The sequence below is a fragment of the Hippopotamus amphibius genome, chromosome 10 (genome assembly GCF_030028045.1).
Source record: "Hippopotamus amphibius kiboko isolate mHipAmp2 chromosome 10, mHipAmp2.hap2, whole genome shotgun sequence".
Classification (NCBI taxonomy): domain Eukaryota; kingdom Metazoa; phylum Chordata; class Mammalia; order Artiodactyla; family Hippopotamidae; genus Hippopotamus; species Hippopotamus amphibius.
In genome coordinates, this window is record NC_080195.1 from 72,214,044 (window position 1) to 72,233,960 (window position 19,917).

The 19,917-nt window shown below is 37.8% G+C and overlaps 1 protein-coding gene across 6 annotated transcripts in view; it reads right to left on the reverse strand.

The window, feature by feature from the left end:
- The window catches only part of CRYBG3 (crystallin beta-gamma domain containing 3), a 111,452-nt gene that overhangs the window by 31,705 nt on the left and 59,830 nt on the right, over positions 1 to 19,917 (reverse strand). For all 6 annotated transcript variants that reach the window (XR_009047666.1, XR_009047665.1, XR_009047668.1 and 3 more), the window contains exons 12-16: positions 17,521 to 17,647; positions 9,061 to 9,203; positions 8,829 to 8,955; positions 7,877 to 7,909; positions 2,267 to 2,379 (exon numbers count right to left, since the gene is read on the reverse strand). Coding sequence is in view for 2 of the 6 variants with exons in the window: in XM_057696373.1 (XP_057552356.1) it covers positions 2,267 to 2,379; positions 7,877 to 7,909; positions 8,829 to 8,955; positions 9,061 to 9,203; positions 17,521 to 17,647 (543 nt within the window). In the remaining 4 variants the exon portion in view is untranslated. The remainder of the gene's footprint in view (positions 1 to 2,266; positions 2,380 to 7,876; positions 7,910 to 8,828; positions 8,956 to 9,060; positions 9,204 to 17,520; positions 17,648 to 19,917) is intronic.

Below are 19,917 nucleotides of genomic sequence, written 5' to 3' on the forward strand. Positions count from 1 at the left end.
GAAGTGGTAAACTGGGCTCAAATCCAGATCTCCTGACCTTAAGCAATCACTATGGTTCCTGTATTCTTTTATTAAAACTATGGTTTAGTAAATTACACATAAATATAAAATGTGTAAATAAAATGTACAGGCTCTTGGTATATCTATTTCTCACTAAAGAGATGCAGATAATCTATTTAACTAACTGTGTCCTACTTTATGTGTCTTCATATTGTACAACTTTCATATCCTTCTTGAAAGTATAAAGACAATAACAGACACAGAGAGGTTCAAAGCAGTAAGAGTCATAGGAAAAGGCTGCTTGATTTAGGGTTAATCAAGAAGCTTAAGAGGGAATGAGGTTGGACTGAACCTTAAAAACATACATGCAGATTAGTATTAAGCAGGGTTCACAAACTTATATACCTGCAGGAGGCCAGGCAGGTAATATAAACGAGTAGTGCACCAGATTAAAAAAATTGGCAGTATAGCCTGTGGTACACCAGGGAGCACATGCGCCTCTACACAACACCAGCTAATCATCGCCAAAGGTGAATGTTCCCCCAGTTTCCAAATTTTTAAAGAGAAGGTGAAAACAGGTTCTTCTGAAAAATATCCTAAACTTAAATATTGATACAAAATGTGTAGGCTGACCAAGTAACATCTGCTGGCTAGATTTACCTGAAACCTACAACCTTTGATCCAGAGCAGAGGGCTAGCCAATCCAGCCCACTGCCAGTTTTCCAACAGCTCACAAGCTAAGGCTGGTTTTTTGCAGTTTTAAATGGCTTTAAAAAATTAAAAGAAGATTTTTGTGACGTGAATATTATGTACAACTCAAATCTCAACATCCATGAACAGAGTTTCACTGGAACAGAGCCATGCCTGCTCGTTTGTGTATTGCCTACGGCTGCTTTGGTGCCACAGTGGCAGTGCTGAGCAGCTGGGACAGAGCCTGTTTGGCCCACAAAGCTGAAAATAACTACTACCTGGCCCTCTGCAGAAAAACTTTGCTGACGCCTGGTAAAGAGGGTAAGGAGGAAAACTCATGTCTGAGTAAATGCCTGAAGAGGAGAGGATGGGGGATAGTTCGAGCATAAAATGGAGCACGGATATGGAAAATGAGACTCGTTGATGGTAAATCCTGGAAAAGGAAGAGTTTGAACTTAATCTGACTGATATTAGAGAAGGACTGTGGGATTTAAAGAAGATTAGTAAACATATTAAACTGGATGTGGGGCAAATAATTGGGCTATGATTGGTTTGCAGCAAACACTGGCAATAAGACGACGCTGGAGTGGGACTCCTTAGGAGACTGAAATTCCTCAAGTGGAAAACAGCAGGGGGGAGGGAGGTCCCCGAGGGAGGGGGTATATGTGTACATACAGCTGATTCACTTCACTGCACAGCAGAAGCTAACACAGCACTGCAATTATACTCCAACAAAAAAAGTAATATGGTTAAAAAAATAGGACCCTGTCTCTACTGGTTCAAGGGAAAAGGAGGAGAATTGACAAATTCAAGATATTCTGAAGGAAGAAAGAGACTCTGATGAGTTATTAGGTGTAGGATACTTGACAGACAGAGATGCCACTGTAAAGATACATACACTTTAAAATGGCTAAAAGGTAAATTTCATGTTTTATATATATTGTACCACAATAAAAAATGATACATAGAGAGAATATATGTTAGAATATAAATTGAGACTCACACACAGTCTCATATACATGTGAGAAAGGTCTAGTATATTGCCACAGTTGGAAGAACATAGAATTAAAACAAAACAAACAAACAAACAAAAAAGGCCAACGGCCAAACAATCCTGGGTCTGACATTTGGTGTGTGACCTTGGAAAACTAACTTCGAATCAGGGATCCCCATCTGTAAAATGGGGACAACAAATACTTTAAACAAAAAGTTGTTTAATTTAGGAGTAATATGTCTTATCTGGACAAAATGCTAATTTTTTAGAGTATTCTATTATTCTACACAGTAAACACATAATATAAACATTCAAAATATTTAGGAAATAATCTAAGATAACAATGAGAAGAAGAAAAAAATCACCAAACTGCTCCCAAAGTCAGCTAATCAGCATTCCCTTTCACAACGGCTCACAATACAAGCTGGGCAAAGTTCATGTAGGCTAATTAGCAATGACTTATGATTAATAATGCTTATTTCACTACGTATGCAAAAAAAAAAAAAAAGGTCAAATCTCTGTAAATTTAATAGAAATTTAGTTATTAAACAGCAGCAGAAATCATTCAGTAAGCATACTTACCAACCCCGAAGAACTTTAAAAGAACATGGAGTGAATGATGAAGTCAAATCCGAAATCTCTTTTGTAAAATCTATACATTGACCTTGGAACCCTGGTTTACTGAATGCTTTGACCTACGAGGGCAACAACACAACACTTAAACAGAAAACAATTGTTTGACATCATCACAAAAGCAAATGAAAACCTCTAGTTTCGTTTACTTATAAAAATTCAGCAAAATACTAGACTCATGTTTTATTTATTAACAAGGAATCCATGTTAAGGATGACATTCTCCTTAAACTCACTTTTTTTCCCTTACGTATTTGCTAGAAAAGTCATGATTCAGTTATTTCCATCCATCTCTTGCATCAGATTCTGGGCACGGGGGCCCAGAAAACTCTGCATGTAAGAGTAAATCAGAATCCCTCCTCTTCTAAATTTGGTCCTCATCCACTGCACCAAGCAATTATTATCCCCTGTGGTGAGACTATGTGTATAAAATAAGAAGCAATTTAGTGCTAAACACGAAGGCGGTTTGGATTGGAATGAGGTGTGGTGGCTATGCCTTTTCTCTGCCCAGGCCTTCTTGATCCACAGTTAATAAAAGGGAGAAGCAGAAAGCACAAGCACATGCCCAGAAACGAGCATGAGGGTGTCTGTAAGACCACAGGCGCAGATGGCGGAGAAGATAATAACGATGGGAGTAGTGGAAGATTTATGGTGAAGAAAGAATGATGCCTGTGCCGTGTATTTCAGCTTATGGGCTTCAGTTTACCGATAAGAATACCTTAAATGCACAGCTTACAGCTTTACACAACTGCATTTCTGCTTTAGTCCTTTTTGTCAAGGAAAATTCACGAAATCTCAACTGTAATTCCCTTTAGACCAGAGATATAATAATCTGGAACGCTAGTGGCCTTGGATCTCTAATAGGTAAGGAAAAATTAATGAGGCCTATAAATATTTCGTAATACGCTGGTGCCTTGAAAGAACGTGGCCCACAGATCCACCCGGCACCAACAGGCCTGCATTGTAGCTAAGAATGCCTCACAATAACCACCTGCAGCACCGCCCTCTCCCACCACTGCTGTCATCGAGAACAAGGCTTCTTTGAGCAGCTGATATTCACCTCCTTCATCGTCCCAAGGGTCCTCTCAGAGATGTATGGTCTCTGAGTTCTTGGCTATGTCATTCTGCTCTGACCTTGCTTGGTCTGATATCAAAGAGAAACCAAAACCAGAAAGCTGAGAGAACCCACTCCCCTTGACCCACCGGGGCTTGCACAATACGATTTCCCACTGTGAAACGAGGCTGTGTTTGGAGCATTAAAACGCTAAGGGCCTTCCTGCCTTAAGGAGGCATGATAAGTTCCTACTATGGTCCTTTGGTGGATGCAGGAGATAGCAAAAAAAAAGAAAAAAAGAGAAAAAAAAGCAAGCCCAAAACAATACAGACCTCTGGAACGATTCCCTGTACAAGAACAATCTTACATGTCCAGGCAAACTGCCATGGATTCCTTGATAAAACCATATATTTCAGTTATTGGTTTTTCAGACTGTTCTTCAACTTAAAGGTTTATGAAACATGAGGCTAAAAAAAGTAAATCACATTTAACTCCCAAAATTGGGGAGTAATTTCTCCTACAGGCAAATGTTATCTTTATTCACAATAAGAACCAAAAAAAAAAGGCACATGAGAACAGAGATCACGGCTGTCTGATTCACTATATGTATTCCCAGTCTGATGAATTAATTACATTCATATTGCTGAGCTTAAGATTTATACTTCAATAGTTCACCATGAAGTCATGAAATGTCAAATCCTGGACAAATGACAATGTAAGTTAATCATACTTCAGATGGAGTATGTAACAGCCACCTCTACTTTTTAGTTTCAATCTTCATACCCAGAAGCATTAAAATTCAGACACACACTCACTCTGCCAGAAAGTACTGTTTTGATTTGATGATTTAAAATACTCTTTACCCAAACTAAAAAAAAAAAAAAAAAAAAAAAAAAGGACTTAATACTGACTTGAGTTTATTTTTACCCTCCAAATGAGATACGGTATATAGCTCACTCAAGATTTGTCCAACCCCAGAAAAGTAACACCTCATTTTGAGTACCTTACAAATGCCTCAGAATAGAATAATTCTCATAATAATGTTCTGAGGATGGACCACACAGAAACCAACTCTGTGCTTTCCAATTAATAATAATTAGAATTAATAATAATAATAATTAATCTCTGTTTTCTACACTGCACTTGGTGAAATTAAGTGGCAGTGCCTTGGTGGAAATAAGTTCTGTGAAAAGCTAGCTGGGTGACTCGCTATTTTGGTTTCCTTTACAGGTTAATGGAGAAAAAATGTACAAAACAATGCAGAGAGGTGGCTTAGGACACAGACGAATAGTCAGATAAACAAGAACTCAGTGTATTTGAACTACACCCATCCCTCTATACCATGAGCATGGCTCAACCCTTATCAGCCCCAAATGGAACTGCACGGAAGAAAAACAACAACAACAGTGTATCACTGGTTTCCAAGGTACCTTTTCACATATACTATCTTTTGTCTTCTTTAGAACTACCCTTTGAAGCAGATATTATCACCCCTTTATGATGAAAATTTTGTAGAAATCCTTTTTTTACTATATACTTTTCATGAATGATATACACAAATAAATGTAATTAGTTCTTCAATATGACAAACTAAAACCTCGAGAACTTAATTACTGAACAACAGAAGCTATGCTTTCTTAATTTATTCCACAATATCAGAATAACTTCTGAATGTAACTTTATTTATTCCAATACTAAAATAATTTCTCTGAGAAACATTCTATCCTATCTAAACAAGACTTCCCTCAAATAAACATTGTTAAACATTGTTGGATTGTTAAACAAAGAATAGTTTTGTTTCCACTCTTCCATTACATCACATTGTCTCATATTGCAATGCTATGTACTTTTCACATCAATTACATATTCTGTAATAATTTTACTTCCTTGTTTATTCATAGAAGGCTTTCTTTACTTAGATAAATACTACTTCCTGAGTATTTCTGGCCTCTGGATTCTATGAAAATGATCTGGTCATAGTACCACCAAAAAAAAAAAATCTTCCTCTATTGTTCTTGAATCTTACTGATATTTGACTAAAACTGTTGTTTTCTCATCCTCCATATATGATAACAGTAACCATGACTGTTAAAGGTCCTGTGATCTCTTTAAAATTCAATTTGGCCGAATTATCCAACAGAAGAAAATATTCAGTTGCTTTTTCTCAGCTAGAATCATGTATAAAATGGAACGGAGGGTCAATATTTAAAGAAATCCAAACTTCTAATTATATTTGCAAATGGACTTGAAAAAGATTCTAGGAAAGAAAGGTCCTTGGTTGGGTCAAAGAGGGGAACTGGTTAGAATTTCCAGAGAATGAATGCCTGACTATAGCCTCTCTGGAAATAAAACTCACTTTTATAAGATTTAATCTAGTGAGACTTCTGATATTCAGGACTTGCTGAAAGAGAGAGATGAGGACATTATGAATATAATCCACATTCTGTTTGTTTTTTGTTTTGTTTGGGAAAAAATTTAAAAGAAAATAAAATGCCATGTGCTAACTAGGAAGAACTCTATCTAATGACCCTGTCATTGTATCAAATATTGTGAGTTGGTAATCAGACTTGACCAGTCTTCAGCCACAGGGAAAAAACAATCTTCTCATTAAAAGATGGTGTTCTGTGTCCCAAGCAAGACATATATCCTCATAATATGCTTACACACCAGCAATATTTTTATTAGCATCACTCTCATGATATATATTAATCTCTACACACACATTTTCTGGCTTTTTCCTTCCTAGGTTGCTTGAGGTTTCCCTTCAAATCACCAGCACACAAGAATTCCCTCTCTGACTTGAACTTGAGATGTAACTTCCTCCTTAGTCCTCAGGGAAAATAGCTACCCCATATGAACACAGCCTCTGCATGGTCAACCTGACTATCACAACTACTTCTGAAAGAGAAAATACTTTCCGGTTACTAAATGGAACCAGACTATCAACCAAGACCCGTTTGTTTTTATTTGGGTAAGTGAAAACAAGCAAAACTTTCTGAAAATTTTGTCCAATGGAAATAATATGACATTTGATACTGGATAAACTAAGGAGGCTTTGTCTGCATGTTACCAAATATCCAGCTGTCATACACTTGTCAGAGACCTTTATTTCACAAGCCAATGGCTGAGCCGTATCCGGAAAAATAAGTCGGGCTGATTTCACTGGGTGTTTGCTACTGCTTCCTTTTGCTTCAAGTTGGACTGGATATACTATAAAGAAAATCCTCTGCGCAATCTGCCCCAAACAAGGAAGTTCATAAGGAAGAACAGGGATGTAGGAGGGGGAGAAATAGAGCTTAAAAGAATGTGACTTTTTATCTGCAGTTAAAACTCAGAGAATGTGCAGTTTGGAATTATCCTTGTTTACCTCTTTATCTACTCATGTTATGTTGATTCATGTGAAAAAAATGCTTTGAAAGTTCACAGTTGGAGTTTTCTAAGATTCAAAATAAAGATCTGGCAGGAAGTGCCAGAAGTCCAGAACAGCAACTGAGTTATATTCAGAGAGGAAATGTTCCCAATAGGCCTGAGCTAATCGGAAAATAATAAAACCTGAAAGCACTATGAAGAGAAACACAGTTAAACTAAGCTGATTTGAAATATATAAACACTGACATGAACACGAAAAACATACACACTAAGAGAAAAAGATTCAGTGCTATGTAAAACCAGTAAATGTCAAATATTTAAAATTAATCATTGTATTTGGTTTTTTGAAGAAATTTTTCTAAATTTGTTATTTAAAATGAGACAGAGGAAGCACTGTAACTCATCCCCTTTCTTTTATGGTTGTACTGCTCATATCTTGATATCTTTCTTTGATGTAAAATCTTGGAATTAGATACTAAAAAAATGCCTCTTTTGCCACTTTTAGCTGTGTGAAATGACACTTACTTAAATTCTAAATCTTGGTTTTCTCATTAATAAATGGGATAAATCTTGACCCCACAGAGTTATTAGAAGCACTAAATAAGCACAATTTCTAGCCCCCAATGGACAATAAACAAACATTAGGCTCCAGAGTATTACCCAATCCTTCAAACCATTAACATACTATAAATAAAGAAGCAGGGCTGCAATTTTATAAGTGCTTTTAAGAGATATGCGATTTACATATTAGAAATATATTTACATAACAAGCTTGCCGTTTCTCCATGGTAAGTCTGTTCCTCCACAGACAGCATAACAAACTGTGCTGAATATGAATGTGACACTGCAGAATGGATGGACAACAGGAAAGGAGGAGTAGGTTCAAAGTAAACCCAAAGTGGTCAGTGCTCAAGCTCCAGTAGGAGACAAAGAAAGGAACCATGACAAATCCAGGCCAATATGACCAGTAACAAAGATGGGCCCACTTGTGCTCACAGGTTCCTAGGACAATATAAACTCCCCTACCAAACAGAAATATAAAAGTTAACTGAGGAAAAGAGACAGACTTGAGAGAAAGGGCATACATTTTTAATAAACAGTTTAACAATTACAAATTAAGAATATTTTTAAACATACCAAATGTGGAGGCTCATTTATCCCAAGTGGTTCCTGAAACATATATTAAGACAGTTAAAAAATTATAATCACATATTCTTAGTTGTCTTTGAAAGTGCTGAAAATACCCTTTGAAAAATAAAAAATATATGGTCTGAGCAATTTACTAGATTCCTTGAACTGGTTAGGACCCTCAAATAACCTACTAAATTAGTATATAGTAATTTTAATGTTTATTACTAATTCATTTTGAGTAATATTATAGCTAGAAGAAAAATGTGCCCCAATGTCCATTAGAAAGAGTCTGCACTTCCCGCCATTCTCTTTCCCATCACTATCTCCTGGGTACCCTTATTGTTCTGCAGTGTTTGTTATTATCCGCACTGGCCACAGTCTTTCATAACTTCATAACTTTGCACATCAGGAGATGATTCCCTCTCTGTGAACTGCCTTTTCTCCACTTCCCTTCCTGGCAAAATTGCTTTTATCCTCGAAGACATGACTCAACGCATCCTCCTCTTGAGGAGGGGCATGGTTCCCAACTCCCGAGGAGGCTCTCCATGTGCCCTTCCCCTGGTCCCTCAGCACTGCCTACACACTTCTTTCCTCTCTAGTCATACTGTGAGTAATTGTGCAAACATCTGTCCCCTCTAAGAGACTGAGACCCATCAGCGCAGTCTTATTCATCTTTTTTTTTTTATTTCCCTGATCAGTTCTGTCTGACATATCTAAGGCACTAAATAAATGCTCCTGGATGAATGAACTGATCAAATTACAGAGTTCCCAATCAACGAGGTGCTGATACCATCCACCAGGTCTTTATGGCATCTACAGAAATTTGTATGCTGTTTCATTTTCTCTATAGGTACATATGGCATAACCCAACAGTTCCATGCTTTAAAAGCCTGTTCCATGTGTTCAGTTGTATGCCATCACATGCCACTGGCACTGGTTACATTCATATTTAACTCACCAGTTGGATAGGTCGTATTGACATGATGATGTTATTCGATCCTCCCCAGTCAAAAAAGCATTTGTATTTCCCTTTTTCTAAAATATATTGTTCTCCACAGAAGAACTTCTGCTGGTAGGCAACCCATCTAGCAGGATAAAAAGGAAAAAGAACAGAGGTGACACAGAATCAAGCAACTGATAATTTTAAACACCAAAGAAGCTCTAGGTTTTCAGGTTAGGAGACAACTTACACGCCACTTTTAACGTGAACGGATCTTGTTTCGCTGCCAAAGCCAATTTCTTCCAAGTCAGAAATTTCCTGATTTGAAATGTCAATAAACTTCCCACTTTCTAGATCAGATTCAAACAGTGTGATAGAAGATTCTATGAAATTCTAAAAGAAGGGAGAGGAAAATTTAGGAGAACACAGGCAATTGCTGTATCTTAGCAATTTTCACAAAGCTGTGGGATAATTTTCACGTAAATAACTCCAAGAATAATTTTAAATGGCACTGAAAACAATTTTAATAGTCACTACTCTTAAATACTTTAAAGAAAAAAAAGTCTGAATTTATCAGGAAAACACATTTTAATGAAAGTGGAAATTAGTCAACAGTTAGTGAATTGCTGGGATTTACAGACTATCATATATAACACTAATTGTAAAGGAAACTAAAGTCTCATTTGTGCCTAAAAAAGCAAAAGCCATGTGAAACAAAAAATAAGCATACAATGTACTGAGGGCATTGTGGAAGAGGATTTTATGAGCTTAAGTGTAACAGGAAAAAATAAAATTTGCTTGACAAAAAAATTGTTTTTTAAAAATTAAAATGAGAGGACATCTCCATATAGTCAGATAGCATATTTAAAACAAAAATAACAAAAATTCTAAGACCCAATGGACAATCAGCAAAAGACACACATAATTCACAGAAAAGATTAATGTTAAAAGCAAACAAATGTCTAATTTCACTAGTAAAAATAAAGAAATTCAAATTAAAACAGATACCATTTCACTTTTTAAGTTAAGAAAGATCTAAAAACCCAGTTTTATCAGGGAATGTTTCTCGTGGAAATATAAATTTTACAGCTATTTTAGAAAATAATTGAGATATCTATTTAAACGACTTAAATTGTTTATACTCTTTGAGTCTGAAGTTCATTTTTTCTTGTTTCCTAAAACTAAATAACAGCAAATTTATATGCAGAGATGAATCATTTATCATCATGAAAAGCTATAAAAAGTGTAAACATCCAAAAGATTTATAAACATAAACCTTTATGCATCCACTGCTTGATGGAATAAATACAATTAAGGAGAGTTTTTAACAGGCTAACAGCTAAAAATTATATCACATACTTATTACTGGCCGGGAGCTTTACATGCCTTATTTCCGTGATTATATTACTATCACTCCCATTTTACAGCTAACAAAATTGAATAATTTGTCTCATATAACACAGCTACTGAGTGGTAGAGATTGAATTTGAGTCCAAATCTATTTGTCTACTCTAAACTCTTAATCACTGTCAGATATAAATGTAGGACAAAAACTAAAACTTATAAACTTGGTAAGATTACAAATTCTTAAAAAAAAAAACCCCAACTTTTCATTAAAAAAAAGACTAGAAGAAAAAAAAAAAAAACACCAAGAGTGGTTATCTTTGGGTCCATAAGTTGAACAATTTTACCCTATATTTTTTTCAAAACTTTATAATAGGTATATTTTTAATTGGAAAATAGAGACTGCATTAAAAAACAAACAAGCAAACAAAAAAAACACAAAGGACTTCCCTGGTGGTCCAGTGGCTAAGACTCTGTGCTTCTGATGCAGGAGGCCCCAGTTCGATCCCTGGTCCGGGAACTAGATCCCGCATGCCACAAGTAAAGATCCCATATGCTGCAACTAAATATCCCACATGCTGCAACTAAAGATCCCACATGCCACAATGAAGATCCTGCACACCACAACTAAGACCCAGTGCAGCCAAATAAATAAGTAAATAAAGATTAAAGACAAAACTAAACAAAAAACAAACAGCAAAACACAAAGACTCTTCCTTTCTGCCTACTATTTCATTGTTTGTAACTTGAGTCTTAGACCTGTGGAAAAATGTTATCAGCTTCTATATATCTCAAACGCTATCAAATTTCTCATTATTATTGTGATTATTATTATAAACATAATCTAAGATTTCTGGGATAAACATTCATTTTACATGAACAAGTGCAACAGTATCCAATAAAAACAAAGCATCTATGAGGAGAGAAAGAAAATACATTTAAAAAAATTCTCTTGCACTTACAACTTACTTGTCAACTTTGAAGGATTTAAAATCTGCTGACACGGCTGGGTCAAATTTCATTTGAAACTTTAAAAGATAATGGTTTTTTACCAGAAATTCTTATTATAAAGTAATTTCTAATCCATATTCGTGTTTTCAATTCCTCCTTGAGAGTAAACATGTAGAACCTGAGAACACCTGTCACCTTCATTACTTTAGCATGGTTCTTGAAAAATGGGAGCTGGGGTGGATTTATTCTTCATGACTGCCACCATCCCCCATTTTATTAATAGAACACTTTTCACAGCACTTGCACTTGTAATCTCTTTTGAGCTTCCTTAAACCCTGATTTTACATATATGTGTGTATATATGTACGCATGTATACACACACATATATATACATATGCATGGCATATCCACATATGTGTCTCTATCTCATTACAGATACAGATCTACCTTTTTCCAGACATGAATCTAGAATATACATATATTACAACAAGGCTTTAACATCCTATAAGAAATCTGCCTTAAAGTCCCCAGGACAAGCCTCCCCAGTGAAATCTTACAGCCTGGGTGCCACATCAACAAACCTGGATATACTGACAACATAAACTTCCATCATCCAAGGAACATGAACATGCCTCTGTTTCTTGCAACCTGGAAGTCCGTAACTAGCTCCAGGCGGCTGTGAGGATACAATGTGGCGATGACAACGGAAGGTGCCCGTCCGGGGTCTGGTCAGGAACTGGTATCAACAGCCGCCAACCAGGTCAGGCCCCACCACAATGGGCATGTCTTCAGCAGCTCTCACACACAGACATCTCCTCCCCTATTCTGGCAACTCCGGAATGCTCTCTCTCTGCTTTTACCTCCTCAGCCCCTACAGTTGTTCTCTACTCCCTGTTAGGGCTGTAGGAATAGAGTGGGGATAAACTGACATATACCATGTGTCATTGTGTCACGCTGGGGTAAAATAGGAATATGTGCACATGTGCTGTGATCCTGCCTTTTCAGTGAGAAATCACTTGTATTATGGCGTGATGGACTTTACTTGAGCATGGATTTGCACAAATCCTACTGTGTGGGTCACGGGAGAGTGGCAGCAGTGAGGAGGGTGAGGTGAGAAGCAGGCTGGAGGCACAGGCCACCGGGCAACGATGCAGCCTGGAGCTGAGCAGAGAAGGAGGGACCCACTGTCACAGGACCCAGTGCCAAGTACAAGTGCTGGCAGCATGGGGGTTCACAAATAAGTTTGCTCACATGGCTTGAGTTTGTGTCCTTCTACTCTGGCTACCATCCCCCGAGACGTGGCCAAGGGCCACAGGAGTCTCCTAAGTGACATCATTCAGTTTTTTAATCTGCTTTTGTTTATTCATGCCTTGCAGCGTTTGCCTTCCATCTTTTTCTAAGTATGTTTCTGAGCCCGGCTCCTGGCTTTGACCCTCTCTGCATTTTTCACTCAAACCTACCAAATACACAATATCTGATCCAGTTGACTAGTTGCCATCAATATGGTGTCCCTGTTGGATAGAGCTCTAACTCTAAGCCAAATCCAATCATCTGGGGCTCTCAAGGGTCACATGTGCAAAGTATGAGAGGAAATATGCAAGAAAACACAAAAACAAAAAACCAAAACTTCTAATTGCCTTGTTCACAAGGTGACTGCAACAGGACACAAGTCCTGTGAGGCTACTAGGTTACTATCATTCCAAGTATAAGCACAATTAAATAACTTAAACTTACTAAATAGCTTTGAAAGTCCCATGGATTTAAGTGGAGCTCTGTTGCTCCAGAAGGATGGATAATGATGGAATGACCTCAAATCTGTACTCCATTTTATATTTTTAAAGCGCTTAAATCCAGTGGAAACTCTGGATACTCTAATAGAGTCTTAGGTACCACCCCCCACCATCAGAGCAAACTCATGAGCAGATGCTTCAGGACCAAAAATAAGGATCTTAAGGATCGGTAATTTGATTATTTTTTTAATTCCATAAAATCCCTCAGCTCATTGGGCCCGGGAACTGCTGTGCTACACTCCCCTGGGATGGGCAGTGTGATATGAGACACCAGCAGAGATCTGGTAGATCCACTAATTTAGGAGACATAACGGTGTCTGCTGCATACCACCTAGTTTCAGAGATCTGAAAAGAGGCCCCGAGTCTGAAAATCACAACAGCAGCAAATTCAAAAGTCAGGCTAGTATGAAACTGAGAAAAAACAAGCACACCAAGAAAGTCTTATAGAGGAAGGCAAGGAATAAAAATTCCTTCTTTAATCCCTGTAGTATAAATACTGCTATATTCCTTCTGGTCCTTTTCTCTTTACAAATAATCAACTCCACGTCCATATATCTGCCTGACTCATTTGGAATTAGAAACATATTTCTGGTTGTCTTCTCCAAAGCACTCCGTGACACAGATCACATTATCCCTAAGGAACATGGCCAGGATCTGACCTTCGTAGATCCAGAGTGTTCCACATACTAAAGCCAGGACATTAGACGACTGCATTGTATTATGCAACTTCTCTATCTGTCCTCTGTTTATTTTATATTATTTCAGCTTAGATTTTAAATGCAGCGCTTCACTCTTCCCAGGTTAAAGACCTCTGAGAGTCTATATGGGGAAAAGATGTCTCACATCAACTCTGCCTGCTAATCACATAGGCTGACATAGGTGACAACCCCAAGAGCTTTAAATCCTATGTCTAACAATACTGTATCATATACTTAAAATTTTCAAAGAGGATAGATCTTATGTTGTGTCTTATTACACACACAAAAATAATAATAATTATGAAGAGGGCAGGAAGAAACTCTAAGAGGAGATGGATATGTCTGTGGCCTTGATGGTGGTGATGGTTTCATGGGTGTATACTTATCCCCAAACTCCTCATTTGTATATAAAAAATATGTACAGCTTTTTACATGTCAATCACACCTCCATCAAGTGGTTTTTAAAAAGAGAACTCCTCCCCAATTATATGCTATGTCTGGTGAGTATAAAATAGTTCACCTGAGGGGCTTCCCTGGTGGCGCAGTGGTTAAGAATCTGCCAGCCAGTGCAGTGGACACAGGTTGATGCCCTGGCCCAGAAAGATCCCACATGCCCATGGAGCAACTTAGCCTGTGCGCCACAACTACTGAGCCTGCACTCTAGAGCCCTCAAGCCACAACTACTGAAGCCCACGTGCCTAGCGCCCGTGCTCCATAACAAGAGAAGCCACCGCAATAAGAAGCCCCCGCACCACAATGAAGAGTAGCCCCTGCTCTCCGCAACTGCCAAAAGCCCATGAGCAGCAATGAAGATCCAACGTAGCCAGTTAAATAAAAAAATTTTTTTTTTCACCTGGGGGCTTCCCTGGTGGCACAGTGGTTAGGAATCCGCCTGCCAATGCAGGGGACACGAGTTTCAGCCCTGCTTCGGGAAGATCCCACATGTCACAGAGCAACTAACCCCATGCACCATGACTACTAGGCCTGTGCTCTAGAGCCCACAAGCCACAACTATTGAGCCCACGTACCACAACTACTGAAGCCCTCACACCTAGAGCCCGTGCTCCACAACAAGAGAAGCCACAGCAATGAGAAGCCCGCACACCGCAAAGAAGAGTAGGCCTCTCTCTGCAACTAGAGAAAGTGCACACACAGCAACAAAGACCCAACACAGCCAATAAATAAACAAATAAATAAATACATAAATAAAATTTTCACTTGAAAATATTTTCATGACCATAAATTTAAATCATAAATAGTCTGAAAATTATGTAAATAATTATTTATTATACTTATGTATTAGTCCACAGAGTAAATATATATTTATAGCTACAAATGAAACGCTAAGAAGCCTTTGGTTAAATGACATTCCAGTTTTCCACTCTTGAAATGCTTAAATTTTTTAGTCTAATCATTCTGTAACAAAGGAAAATGGGTAGTATGACATGGGCTCTAGAGTAGGACAGACTTGCCCCTCAAATCACAGCTCTACACTCGGGCACAGTACCTAACCTCTTAGATCCTCAGTTTCTGTATCTGTAATATGAGAATCACAAGTCTCTGTCTCATCATTTTTGTGAAGATTAAATGCAAGCATGCATGTAAATCCATTAAGTACCTGAACATGTTAGGATTATTATATGAGGATTATGATATCTTTACAAGGTAAACAAGTCCTAATTTTTTAAAAATCTAATTTAAAAAGAGATTTCCTTTGAAGGAAATTCTTACTTGTTTGTATAAAAACTATGTGTCATCATTTTTTGTAAATACGCAAAACTTTCGTTTGCAGAGGTAATTAACATGCCAATTTCTGCCGATTTTTTTCCGATGTATTTTTTCATAGACTATCTATATCAAATATCTCCTAATTTTTTAGCTACATAGTTATACAGTATTTTTTTCTTTTCACATTTTCTATTATTGGGAGATTTCAACTAGTGAAATCTTGGGGTTTGGGGTTTCGTTTTGCGTGTTTTAGTCACAATCATCTTTGGAAGATACCATCATATTCACTGTTAAACATTTCTAGGAGCAAAATTTCCACTCAACTCTTTTTTTAAATCAGAAGGGAAATTTTTTTTAATTACTCAATACTAGGTGGAAGATGCTTTGAATCACGACCTTTAGCTTCCTCAATGCATGTGGTCACAATGACTTAAAAGAAAAAAAGATGAAGGCTCTATCGTGTTTTGTCTGGCTTGCCTTTTAGTAAGGAGTGGCTCAAGTAAGAAGTGGCTACGTAGAGAAAGCCCATGGCCCCTGTACATTAGAATTGTGGACTAAATACCTCAAAAGCTATCTCTCTGTTGCTCAAGCAAGCTCAGTGCCCAGTCTTCAGCGGACTGTGCTACATTTCTTTTCGGTAGAACTGGTTTCCAACTCACTTTCTTGCTAACAAGGATCACTCATGACAAAAAAAAAAATGCTCTCTTATCCCCTGTACTTCTTCTCTCCCCTTCGGGCTCCTCGTGCCTGCCCAGGTGAGGGTTCACAACAGTGGTGCTGGAGGCCCCCAACAGACAGAAGCTTAAGGAACAAAGCACACAACCCCTGTATGCATCCAAAGCCCACGCGGACCCACTAATCACCTTCACTTCACTATCAGTTCCTTCAAAAGGGGGCTTTGGAGGCCATGCCAGATAGTTTAGAGTTTATATGGGTAAAGATTATTTTGGAAATACACTGCAGCGGTATAACTCCTGAATTATGAGAAAACATGCCCCTCTGAACACACTAAAAAAAGCCTTCAGAGCTGGTCAGAAAAATGAGTGACATTTGATAAGCCCTGATATCCTGCAGAACTCTTAACGTCTATCTCCTCTTCCCCATGCCTTCATCAGCTTCCGCCTGGAGTCCTGGAACATTCTAGACCTCCTGCCTCCAGGCTTACCTCCTTTACCTCATGCCATTTCTTGATACATTCACCAAAAAGATCCTCCTAAACTGCTAATCTAATCGTGCTCATTCGGCCAAAAATCCATCAGTGGCTTACGGCCAAGTCAAGAAAAATCATGTGAACTCTTCAACGTGGCATATAAGGCCCTTCCTTATCTGCCTCTGGGTTTGTCTTCCCAAAGTTCTGCCTAATATCTTGTTTTTAATGCATTTCCAAAACACACCAGTTTCACTTACGTGATGGTTTCTCAACCTCAGCACTATTAATGTTTTAGGCTCATGATTCTTTGTTGTGGGAAGCTGTCCAGTGAATTGTAGGGGTTTAGCAGCCTCCCTGGCCTCGACCCACTAGATGTCAGGGGCACACCATACCACCCCCCCACTCCAAAGTCATAACAATCCAAAATGTCTCCAGACACTGCCAAGTGTCCCCTAGGTAAAATCACCCCCCACTGAGAACCCCTGGCTCACATCCTTGCCTTTTTAATATGGTAATCTCCAGCTAAAACATCTGTCTTTCCTCTTCACCCTGTCCCTAAATTTCTCTACTTGGCTAACTCTCAAACTTGAAATTTTAACTCAGTTGCCCTCTTTTCCTCTCTACGTCCAAGTGGAAGTACTTGACCTTCCACTACTCAGCATCCTGAGTACTCTGTGCTTAACCCCAATCATAGTCAAACAATATCAAACATTTATATAGGTGCTATCTACCCTACCAGACTGCCTGCTCTGTGAAGGTAGGGACTGAGTCTCTGGCCACCATATCTCCAGCACCTGACACAATACATCGAACAACGCAGGTGGTCAAAAATGATTGTGGACTCAATGGATGAAAAGTAAACATAAATATTCTATAATAATCATGGCAGTTAAGAAAGGCAGGCAAGTCACATGAGCCATTCAGTTTAATGCTCGCAGGTATTAGAAACATTTTATATTCTTATATTCTACCAGAGGTCCAGTTTTCATGGAAAGCCAAAAAAAAAAAAAAAAAAAATAGAAAATTAAGAATAAGGAGGCTAACTCACAGCTTGTAAGTACCGGAAAGACAAGATGGAACCACTCAACGCCCCACAGGCACTACTGTCTTCAAAATCTCCTTCTTCAAGCAAGAATTGCTGGCCTTTAAAGTGTTCTTTTTCATAGGCAACCCACCTACAAATACAGAGGACAGCCAACTGAGTCATTAATGAAACTGCAGTCAAGAAAGCAAGAGAGAAAATCATGATAAAGCACCTAGTTGCACATCACAGTATTTTAAAAAGCAACACATTTATTGTGCTATCATTTACAAAGACAAACAAATGGTATACGCTTCATGGATCAATAATTTTTATAGTTTGGAGGCTTTTCCCAACAAAAGGTTAACTGTTGTAGAATTGCAACAGAGCAACACTCATTAAATGTTTGTGACGTGACCGGATAACACATCTCAACGTGGTGGGAGAACAGTTTGCCAAGTAAAAAATAATGGAAAGCACAAGTAGCCAAAGAGAAATATTGCAAGTCCATATTGAGATCCAAAGATAATCAGTCTAATTTTTCTGATTAAGCCCTGCTGGAATCACAGGATGCTTATTCTATTAAACATTTATTTAGGGTTTAAATCAAAGGAACCTGTCACCAGCTTCAGATCTGAAACACATTACCAGTGGGTTTAGCGAGGAGGAACTGAGAAATGAGACTGGGCTGGTATTAGCCCTGGTGGCCTAAATATATACAAAGACTTCTGTAAATATTTATGGGTAGGAAATGTTGCTGCCAACATTTTATCAGTGGTGATAATGGAAACAGGAAGCACTGTTGCAGTCTTTCCAGGGACACAGGTTTCTTGACTTCTAATCTAAAATTATCAGTGCAGAACACTGGTAAACACTGTTAGTCATTAGTCCTTCATGAAACTTACCTTTATTTGGAGTAATCCCCAGTAGCTAACGCAATGTGGGCATAGACGGTTCAAAACACATGGTGACCTGCTTAAATCTGCCTTCAGCTGGCACTGTGTAACTACAGCGGGACCCCCTCCAATGAGGCAGATTCCAAGGGTGACTATTTTGGGCTCCTGGGTTGGAGACTTCTGAATTCTGGAGCTTGACAAAATGAAGCCAGGTAGGGCTGACTACTGTTATTTTGGGAACACACAAAAAATATTCCAAAGAATTGTTTTTATAGGGTACAAAATAATAGCAGCCACTCAGTAATCATGGACCCATCTCTAATTTCTATAAGTGTGCATATGACAGGGAAAGGGGTGAAGGTCCACAGGAGTTGCGATAAACATTTTATACATCTTAGTATATTTGTAATATATAAATAAACTAATATTTTATTCTCAAACTATTATGTGGAAATAAATTTCACAACAGAACTTTCATATTCTAAGTTTATATAAATGTGGCTATTCAAAACATGCTTTTAATACACCTGAATGGGAAAAATCATATAAGATATAGAAGATCTAACATTAAAGGACACATCACTAAATTGTTACATAATGACAGCTCAAAAATCTTCTGCCTAGCTTTTCTCAATAAATTAAGTTTTGATTAAGATTCAATTTATATACCTATCTGGGATATTTAAAAATAGATGTTATCTGAGAAAAATTAAGAAACATCAACTTCACTTTCCCTAGATTCCTCAAGACGGAGCAGAGGTGAGGAAGAGTTCCTATTACTTACAGATAAAGTTCAAATGTTAAAAGTGAAAAATAATGAAATAGTAAAGCAGTTTAAAAACAATAGTGAAAAAATAACGAAGTCAGCTGTTCATCTTTAAATGGGGACGTCACATTTTTCTCCTATAGGTGTCATATAAAAAATGAAAGTGTGTATACTGTTTTATTACCAGGCATAAGAATTTTGAGATTTTTTATAAAATAATTGTAAATATACTTAGAAAACAACAATGCAAATCACAATCTAGTTAATGATAAAACCATTCAGATCCTAAGGGAAAGAAAAGGCAAAAAACACTTTATAGCAGGATTAACAAGAAGCATGTGTGTCCACAGATCAGAGAACAATGCAACTAAATACAACACAATAAAATTTTGTTTATCCAAAACAGATTTGTTTTTTAAGCCTCTAATAAATTTTTAAAATTCAAAGATAAGGAATTAGATGATTACTAATATGTGAGACTGAGACAGGCTTTGACCTGGAACCCTTTGCTGCAGTGCCTGCACCTGAACAAACCTCTCCTGGAAGAACAAAATATAAAGAATCTGTAAGGAACTAAAAATAACTGCGTGCATGTGCAGTTGGGGGCAATTCTGGATGAAAGATACAAAGAGACCATAGCACTAAGTTGACGATAGCAAATAAGCGATGAGGAAGGCTTCTTCTCTATGGTTTTACCTGCCAGGATACAAATACAAAGGCACATGCCAGTCCAGTCATAGATTTTCTGGGGTTCTTGCCCCA